At 52.7% G+C, this 8,796-nt stretch overlaps 1 protein-coding gene across 4 annotated transcripts in view; it reads left to right on the forward strand.

The window, feature by feature from the left end:
- Positions 1 to 8,796, forward strand: part of RAB15 (RAB15, member RAS oncogene family) — a 31,711-nt gene extending 22,915 nt beyond the window's left edge. For 3 of the 4 annotated variants that reach the window (XM_058429635.1, XM_058429634.1, XM_032179997.2), the window contains 6 exons: positions 2,060 to 2,120; positions 2,968 to 3,028; positions 3,476 to 3,553; positions 4,236 to 4,325; positions 5,873 to 5,938; positions 6,094 to 8,796. In XM_058429635.1, the coding sequence (XP_058285618.1) occupies positions 2,074 to 2,120; positions 2,968 to 3,028; positions 3,476 to 3,553; positions 4,236 to 4,325; positions 5,873 to 5,938; positions 6,094 to 6,252 (501 nt within the window). In that variant the 5' untranslated portion in view covers positions 2,060 to 2,073 and the 3' untranslated portion in view covers positions 6,253 to 8,796. Of the gene's footprint in view, positions 1 to 392; positions 851 to 2,059; positions 2,121 to 2,967; positions 3,029 to 3,475; positions 3,554 to 4,235; positions 4,326 to 5,872; positions 5,939 to 6,093 lie in introns of those variants that run through there. The other variant, XM_032179998.2, reaches the window with a different exon arrangement.

An 8,796-nucleotide genomic window follows, 5' to 3' on the forward strand; every position in this document is an offset into this window, starting at 1 on the left:
CCTGAGGGCAGGGGCTGTGTCTTTTTCACTGCTCTGTCTGCACTGAGCACTGTGCAGGGCACATAGGAAGTTCCCATAAACGTTTGTGGGATAAAGGAAATAAAACCTTCTCTCTTCCTGTCCCCCTTGTGATGGCTTTGCACAAGGCACTGTCCTTGGCCAGGTTTGCTAGGCTAGTGTGAGGATAAACTAGGTATATTACAAATTGGAGAAAATTTCTCGTTCTTCTTGGGAGAAGGTGCTGTACAATGAAACAAGAATGTCTTGATTCCCTTCTATGCCAGGTACTGGGGAGAAACAGGTGCCTCATAACCATTGATCCAGGCAGCAATAAGCATACTCCTGCTTCCCAAGGCCTGATGCCTCTCTCCTTCTTCCCTTCCTTCTTCCCTCCTCCTCTTCACTCTTTCTCTGCACACATGGAAGAATGGCTGCTAGGCATTGCCCATTTGGAAAAGTACAGCTCAATGGATATGAATCAGCTTGGGCAGGCGAAAAATGATTCACGTCTGACCAAATCGATTTAGTTCAGGTTGCCCGTTCTGCATCTTTTTTCCCTTGTAATTAAATGATGATTGGTCTTGATGGTGGGAAGGAAGAGACAGAATTTAATTTGTTTGCCTTTGTAGAAAGCTGGGGACAGCACGGATAAGGGAAGATGTCTCCCATTTGGCAAATAACTGATGCGGAGGTGGAGTGGCAGTGGTGATGGGGATGCTGGCACCTTCGGGCCTCGTGGGCCGGGCAGTGCAGCTGGTGGCAGACGGTTCAGAACTCTACCATGTTCCCATCTGAAAACCATGGCTGATCATGCCCACTCCTGACCTTGCTCCAGGGAGTACACAAAGACGTAAGCTTAATTAACCCACCAGACGTAGCTCTTGAATCCCTGGGCATAATGCCTCGGTATAGTTAGGGTTGGGGAGAGGCATGGTCAGCAAAACAACCTCCCTCATCTCTCTGTTGTCACTCAGAGTCAAGCTGGCTGCTGCTGGTGATGCTGACTTCTCTTGCTGCAGATTTCTCCAATGTGTTTCTGCCCTGGACATGTTTGCCAAATCCCTTGTGTTTCTTGTGTCTCGTGGCAGCTTAGCTCCTCCACCCCTTGGATGAAGAAGCGTGGGAACTCTGTGCTTCCTTTCCCTCCCGCAGTGACATGCCATGCCACTGCCTCTTCATCTGGTCCTATGACAGTCACTCATAAGCACCCGCATGTACCCGGCCCAGCACTAGCTCATGACAGCTGCAGTCAATTGGGCCAGGTGCTGTATCTCATCCGGCCCCCTCAGCAACCCTCTGAGATATTGGTAATGTCCCTGATGAAGACATTTACTGAGGCAGAAATGGAGGCTCAGTGAAGCAAGGTGTCTGATGTTATAGCAATGAGCTATGGGTGGCCAGAGTGAGGATAAGCTCACGCCTGACGCCAAAGCCCATGCTCCTTCTAGTCAACCACAGTGCATCCTATGGTGAATGGGTGAGTCAGCAACCAAGACGCATGAGGCCTTCTTTTTGGTGGGCCTTGGCTGGGTGCTGAGGCTTCAGGTACAATCATGGGTTGGAAGAGCCCTCCTCTCTCTCCACGGTCTGGCACTATGACCCCTTCTGCTTATTAACAAGGCAGAGAAAGAGCGGGAAGAAAGCAGGCAAATAATGCGGGTTGCTATTCCTAGAGATAGAATTTCAGGAAGGATAAACACAGCGTTCTCTCCAGAAGTATAAATAGGAAGACTTCACACATGACTAGAACGAGACATGTTTTAAGTCTGTTGAGTAAGGCAGTGATGAAGTAGATTTCCCCAGATTCACTCTTCCTCCTCCTGGGTCCCCCAGGCCCTTTACTTTTGGCAACTTTCAGCTCAGGGAGGAAGGAAAGCCCCTTTCAAAGCTTCAGATACTTCCTTAAGGTCAGTTTCTGCTTAAAGAAGGCCTTTACATTACTTCATCCCTTTGCCAAATTAAACTGAAAGGAAACCTTTCAAGTGTGATTGCCTGGCCCTTTCCTGTTCATTTCTTATGGGTACCCTTTCTAACTTTCTTGCTTTCTTCCTTTCTCCAGGTGTTGACTTTAAGATGAAGACCATAGAGGTAGATGGCATCAAAGTGCGGATACAGATTTGGTGAGTTGGGGAGGAGGAGGAGGCAAATGTAGGAGGAGAGGACCTCTGGCTGCTCCTTAGCTGCCCCTGCCATGTGTAGAATTCCTAGGCTTCACCTGGGATAACTGGCCACCTCTATGATGGAGAGAAGCGAAGTCTCAGAAGCCCATCTCTTCCTATGAGCCTTAATCTCCAGCCTCTAAGAAACTTTATGGGATTGACTACAAGCACCAAAGGGCAGGAATTAGAAGGAACTGGCACACTAACCGTTGTGAATTTGTCTCAGGATTAGGCTTTGCCCTTGGGCTGTGCCACACTGTGTTAAGATTGGAAGGAAGGAGGCTACACCCCCCATCATTTAGGGCGAGACCCCAAGAGAGTTCCTCAGGATAGCACGGTGCAGTTTCCACAGTAGCAGAGGATGCTGCTGTGGCTCTCTGCCTGAGGTCTTGGAAGCACTGCCTTTGCCAGGGTTTAGAGCTCCCTCTCAATTCCACAGCAGTATGGGCACTGCCTTCAGAGGTCCCATAGGGACTAGGGGTGTAGCAGCATCCCCTGCCAACTCTCATCAAACCAAATCTGGCCACAGCGGCCAGATTCCAGAGAGCTGTCCAAGGCCTATTCTGGCTGTGGCTTCTGGTGTCTGCCAGGAGGGCAGTTGGCAGGAGGGGCCAAGGCCCTGCAGGCCTGGTCAGCACCAGCACAGATGACCAGGCCTCTGACTGCAGATCCCCGTGGGGATCCAAGCACCCCTGGTTTTTCACCCTGCAGCTCCCCAGTTTTTCCTACAAGGGGACAGCTCTGCTCTTCCCCTCCCCATCTGTTCCCATGGTCCCTGCTCCTCTGAGGGACTGGCTTTCCCCTGCAGGGACACCGCAGGGCAGGAGAGATACCAGACCATCACAAAGCAGTACTATCGGCGGGCCCAGGTAAGCCACCACGTTGGGGGTTTCAAAGTGGGAAGCTGCCACCCACACTCCCAGCTCTGGGTATTTGAGATGTCTGTGCCACGGATCCGCTAAACAGTTTGCCTGCTTGGAGGAGCACAGGGCATCTTTCAGCTGTTCACTGATCGTTTTTCCATCCATTGTTCATGGCTCACTCACTGCAGGCAGGCCCCTGCCCTCACCCCTGACTTCCACCCTCCATCCTGGGTCAAAGATCCAGGACAAAGCATGTGGTGCCTTCCTGCTGTAGAAAGTTCTGTGATGGGCCTGGCAGGCAGCAGTGGTGGGGTCTGAGAGGAGATATTTCTGGATGCTGAGCAGGGAGAATGGGAGAGTGGGACCCAACCTTTAAGTTTCCACGGCCCCTTCTGGCCCCATGACTGCACTCTCTCTGTGCATATCACATCTCTCTATTTCTCTGTCTCTCAGGGGATATTTTTGGTCTACGACATTAGCAGCGAGCGCTCTTACCAGCACATCATGAAGTGGGTCAGTGACGTGGATGAGGTAGGAGATGCCACCTCACTGCCGGGGTGCGGAGAGGGTGCCTCACCAGGGAAGGCAAGGCGAGGGCCAGATGGGAAGGCCGGAGCTCTCAGGGTGGGCGAGCAAATGCTTCCAGGAAGCTTTGCCTTCCACAGCCCTGGATGAAGACCTCTGGGTGAGTAAGACAGAGGGAAGAAACTGAAGCTGCCATGCCCTCACTCTCCATACCCTGCCAGGCCTCCATGGCTGTGTCTTCCCTGGAAATGAATTAGTTCCAAGTCTTCCCTGTGAGCAGCTTCTTCCCTGAAATCTTGGGACCAGGTGGAGTTGCAAGATTGGGATCTAGTCCTGGCTCTGCACAATAGCTGTGGAGCCTTGGGAAGCCGTTTGAATCCTCTGGGTCCCCAGTTCCTGTAGAATGAGGGCTGGACTTACATCCAATGTCCTTTCCAGCTCTGATACCAGTGGTCTAACCCAAGGAAGCACCAGTCTTAGCCAGAGTGTCTTCTACCCTGAGCTGTCCCCATGATACCCTTGAGGTCAGCCATGGCACTTGGGGGAGCCTGGCACCTGCATCCAGTCAGCCCACCCTGTCCCTAGGGCTCTGGAATTGGTGGTGGGCTGGAGGCAGTGCAGACTCTGTAGGGAAAACTGGGGGGGCAGGCAGCACTCACTGGCTGTTCTGCCCATCCTTTGTCCCTAGTACGCACCAGAAGGCGTCCAGAAGATCCTTATTGGGAATAAGGCTGATGAGGAGCAGAAACGGCAGGTGGGAAGAGAGCAAGGGCAGCAGGTAAGTGGAGGGAAAAGGCAAGTCCACCCCAGGTCCTCTGCTGGGCCTCCAGGGCCAGTCCTGAGCACGGGGACCTGAGGGTGTGTTCCCCAGCAGCAGGTCCTCCCACGCGTCCCCAGCACCCCAAGGTCCTGGGGGAGTGGCCATCCTCGGAAGGCTTGTTGTCTGGGTTTTAGGACAGAAGCCCAGAGATTCGGGGTCCATCCAGAAACAAAGACGTCATAGGCAGCAACTCTCCCAAGTCTAGGTCCCCAAATGCAGGATTTCCCTCTGCTTAAGAGATCATCCCTGTGTCAGTAATGAAGGACTTCAAGTTGTCAACTTCTTCTCTGACAGCATCCAGGCCTAGCTGCCATGTTGCGGTCAAGAAATGATCTCTCATCCCACCTGACACTCCCCCACTCCTGTCCTTCTTACCCAGGAAAGAGCCAGGGAGGCAAATGAGGAGACAAAGAGCCACAGTTGGAGAAGCCATGGGGGCAGAAAGGGTAGGAGGATGGCACTGAGGGAATGTCCAAGCATGCAGGGAGACCATCCTCCCAGAGAGCAGAAAGAAATGTTGGTCATTTTTTTTTTCTTTCTTTTTTTTTTTTGAAATGGAGTCTCGCTCTGTCACCCAGGCTAGAGTGCAGTGGCGCCATCTCAGCTCACTGCAACCTCTGCCTCCTGAGTTGAAGCAATTCTTCTGCCTCAGCCTCCCAAGTAGCTGAGATTACAGGTGCATGCCACCACGCCTGGCTAATATTTTTGTATTTTTAGTAGAGATGGGGTTTTGCCATATTGGCCAGGCCAGTCTCGAACTCCTAACCTCAGGTGATCCACCTGCCTCAGTCTCCCAAAGTGCTGGGATTACAGGCATGAGCCACCATGCCCAGCCAAGATTGGTATTTCTGAGACAAGTTATCCACCCAGTCCATGGACCTCAAGAGTTTTCCTCTCCCTTCTCAGTCAATAGCGTTCCATTAGTACTTAAAATGAAATTGATTGTTTGGTATAAAATATAAGACATGGTCATTGACCAATTTGAAAGTAGAGGCAAAGCCTACTAGCATAGTATTTATTGAGCGCTCTATGTGTGGCACTGTGCTAAGGCAAGCACTTTTAAGTGCACGACCCCATTTAATCATCCCACAACCGTGGATGGGAGACACTCTCAACCTCCTTTAACAGAAGATAAAGCTGGGGCTTACAGAGAATGAACAACTTGTCCAAGGTTGCACAGCTAGCCATCAGTGGCAGTGCTGCTATTCAGGTCTGGGACTGTGGGACTCCAGAGCCCATGTTTTTTATGAGGATGCCACACTGCCACAATGGATGGTGTCTTTATCTCCTAATATATGATTGTGTGTTGGGGGGCGTGGGGTGGCAGCTGGAAGATTGGAGAGGCATATTTGTGGAGGATCTTCCCCCATTCTCTGCTACCCTCTCTTGGAGCTCCCAGTCCCATCTGAGAAATTATCTACTGCAGTGGCAGAAGCCTGTGCCTGGTTGTGTGGGCCCCTCCCCTGCCTTACTGACTCTCTTTCAGAAATGTCCTTCTCTTGCAGCTGGCGAAGGAGTATGGCATGGACTTCTATGAAACAAGTGCCTGCACCAACCTCAACATTAAAGAGGTGAGAGCCCTGGCGACCAGGCGCCGGCTCTCTCGGGCTGAGTCCAGCAGAGGCGGGAGGAGGAGCCATAAAATGGACCTCATCCCTTGGGCCGCTGCAGGGTTGCCAGGGGAGAGGAGGAGACGCTGGACTAATCTGTGCCCTTTGGTTTCCAGTCATTCACACGTCTGACGGAGCTGGTGCTGCAGGCCCATAGGAAGGAGCTGGAAGGCCTCCGGGCGCGTGCCAGCAACGAGTTGGCACTGGCAGAGCTGGAGGAGGAGGAGGGCAAACCCGAGGGCCCAGCGAACTCTTCGAAAACCTGCTGGTGCTGAGTCCTGTATGGGGCACCCCACACAACACCCCTCTTCCCTCAGGAGGCCCATGGGCAGACAGGGGAGCCGGGGCTTTGCCCTGCTGCTGTCCTCTCGTGTGATGACCCTATTGAGTATCAGTAGCCACTACTCCCCCTGCCTGGCCCTGAGAGCAGCTCTGCTGTCATCTCAAGCAGCCCCTGCCCCCAGCCCGTCCACCCTGGAGTAGTCTTCTTCAGCCTGTTTCCCCAGCCACAGGCCTGCTACGACCCCCATGATGTGCCGCAAGCACTGTCTCACCACCCCGCACTCGCCAAACAACAGCCGGGGCTGGAGTCCAGGCCACTTTCAACTCCTCCTTTCTCCGTGCATCTTGTCTCCTCTCTGCTTTTTCTCTCTTCCCCCACTTCTCTTTCTCTGACCCCTCCCCTCCAGTGCGTTTAGTATCAAAGCTCCTCAAACCCCCTCCCCCGTGTGTCCTGCTGTGTGGCAGCTGCCACAGCTCCCTCTTTCCTTCATTCCTAACTGTCCGAGGGGATGGACCCAGGCTCGTGGGGAGGTTCCACCCTTGGATCCAGGAAGAACCCTCCATCCTGCCTCGTGGGTGGGCCAAAGGCTACAGGGTGCTTCTTCCTCTTCCCCTCCCCACTGTCCCTCGTGTACCATGGGCCTGCCCCGCCAGTGACCTGCGAAAGTGGAGCATCGAGGTAGGAGGGAAACGGCAACCGGGGAGTCCTCGAGCCTGGGGCCGCCTTACCTCTACCCATTCCCCTACCAGAGCTTTGCTCTCGCTTGGCTGCCCGCCTGCCTCTTTGGGGAACTGAGCTCAGAGGCAGGTGCTTCAGAGAAGGAAACAAAATGAGGGGTGGCGGGGATAAAAAGTCACCTCCATTCTCTACCTCCCATGCAGCATGAACTCAATTTCTCTCCACCTGGCTCCCGAATTTAAAGATATGGACCAAGGCCTGTGGGTACTCCAGGGGCAAGGAGAGCCCCGGGGTCAGTGACACTGTCAGGCCAACCATGCACTCCAGAAAGGGGAGCATTTGGAAATGAAGGACTAGTTCCTATGTATCAGGTTAAGAGCAAGGGAGAGCTGGCCAGGGACAGCAGTTTGCACGGCAGAGGGGAATGTAGCAACAGCAGGGCCTCCTGGGCCCCATCTTCCATTTCTTAGGTAAGAAGAGCATTTCCTCAGACTCCCAGGTGGAGGACTGAGCCTAGCCTTCAGCAACCAAGGTTCTCCTGGGACCCAAAGTTTATGGGAGAAGGGCAAAGCCTTCATGGGAAGAAAGAAGGAAGGCCCTGGGTAGAAAGGCTTGGTGCTGTTTTCTTCAGCCTTTAAGACAAAGCGCTCATCTTGCCCTCTAGCTCCTGATAGGCTTGAGGGTTTGCCAACCACACTGTGGCTACAGGTGGAGGGAAGAGGACTCCATCCTCCAGAGTGCTATGTTCAGGAAGTTTCTTTAACCCCATATGGCCCAAGAGTAGCTTGTAGGAGGCCCTTTAAAGATGGAACAAGTAATTTACCAGTTCTACTGGGGTTCCTGCCCACCTTCCCAAGGTGGGCAAGGCCTAAGAAGAGGGTCGTTCTTAAGCCACACATTAGCTGCATTGCATGGCTGTAGCCAAAACAAAGAACTGGGTGTTGAGTATTCATCAACTAAGGACCAAAATCCAGGGCACTCATATGTGAAGGATAAGAACCTCACTTCCTTACTCCTCCAAAAAGAGGTGGGGAAAGAACCACCAAACCTTTCCTCCTGACTTACCAAACCAGGAAACAGCAGGAGAGGGTGGCTCAGGACTTAGGGACAGGGTATAGCTTAGATGGTAGAAAGCAAAGGAGAGCAGGAAGTTATAAATCACTGGCTAATGAGAAACAGAGAGAGCTGACTCTAGGATGAAGCTGTGACTAGGCTGGAGTTGCTTTCTTGAAGATGGGACCCTTGGGTATCAAGACCTATGCCACATCACACTGGGGCTAGGGAGGTAGGTGATGCCAGCCCTCAAGTCTGTCTTTAGCCAGGGACTTGAGAAGTTATATTGGGCAGTGGCTGCAATCTGTGGACCAGTATTTCAGCTTTCCCTGAAGATCAGGCAGGGTGCCATTCATTGTCTTTCTCTCCTAGCCCCCTCAGGAAAGAAGGACTATATTTGTACTGTACCCTAGGGGTTCTGGAAGGGAAAACACGGAATCGGGATTCTATAGACTGATAGGCCCTATCCACAAGGGCCGTGACTGGGAAAAGGTATGGGAGCAGATGCAGAATTGGGATTTTAGGGTGCAGCTACACTCACCCTAAACTTCTGTTGGCCTGGGGCATGTCTTGAGGCCCAGACTGTTAAGCAGGCTCTGCTGGCCTGTTTACTCGTCACCACCTCTGCACCTGCTGTCTTGAGACTCCATCCAGCCCCAGGCACGCCACCTGCTCCTGAGCCCCCACTATCTCCCTGTGACGGGTGAACTTCGTGTACTGTGTCTCGGGTCCATATATGAATTGTGAGCAGGGTTCATCTATTTTAAACACAGATGTTTACAAAATAAAGATTATTTCAAACCAC

This window comes from Hylobates moloch, unplaced genomic scaffold (assembly GCF_009828535.3).
Source record: "Hylobates moloch isolate HMO894 unplaced genomic scaffold, HMol_V3 SCAFFOLD_16, whole genome shotgun sequence".
NCBI classification, from domain to species: Eukaryota; Metazoa; Chordata; class Mammalia; order Primates; family Hylobatidae; genus Hylobates; species Hylobates moloch.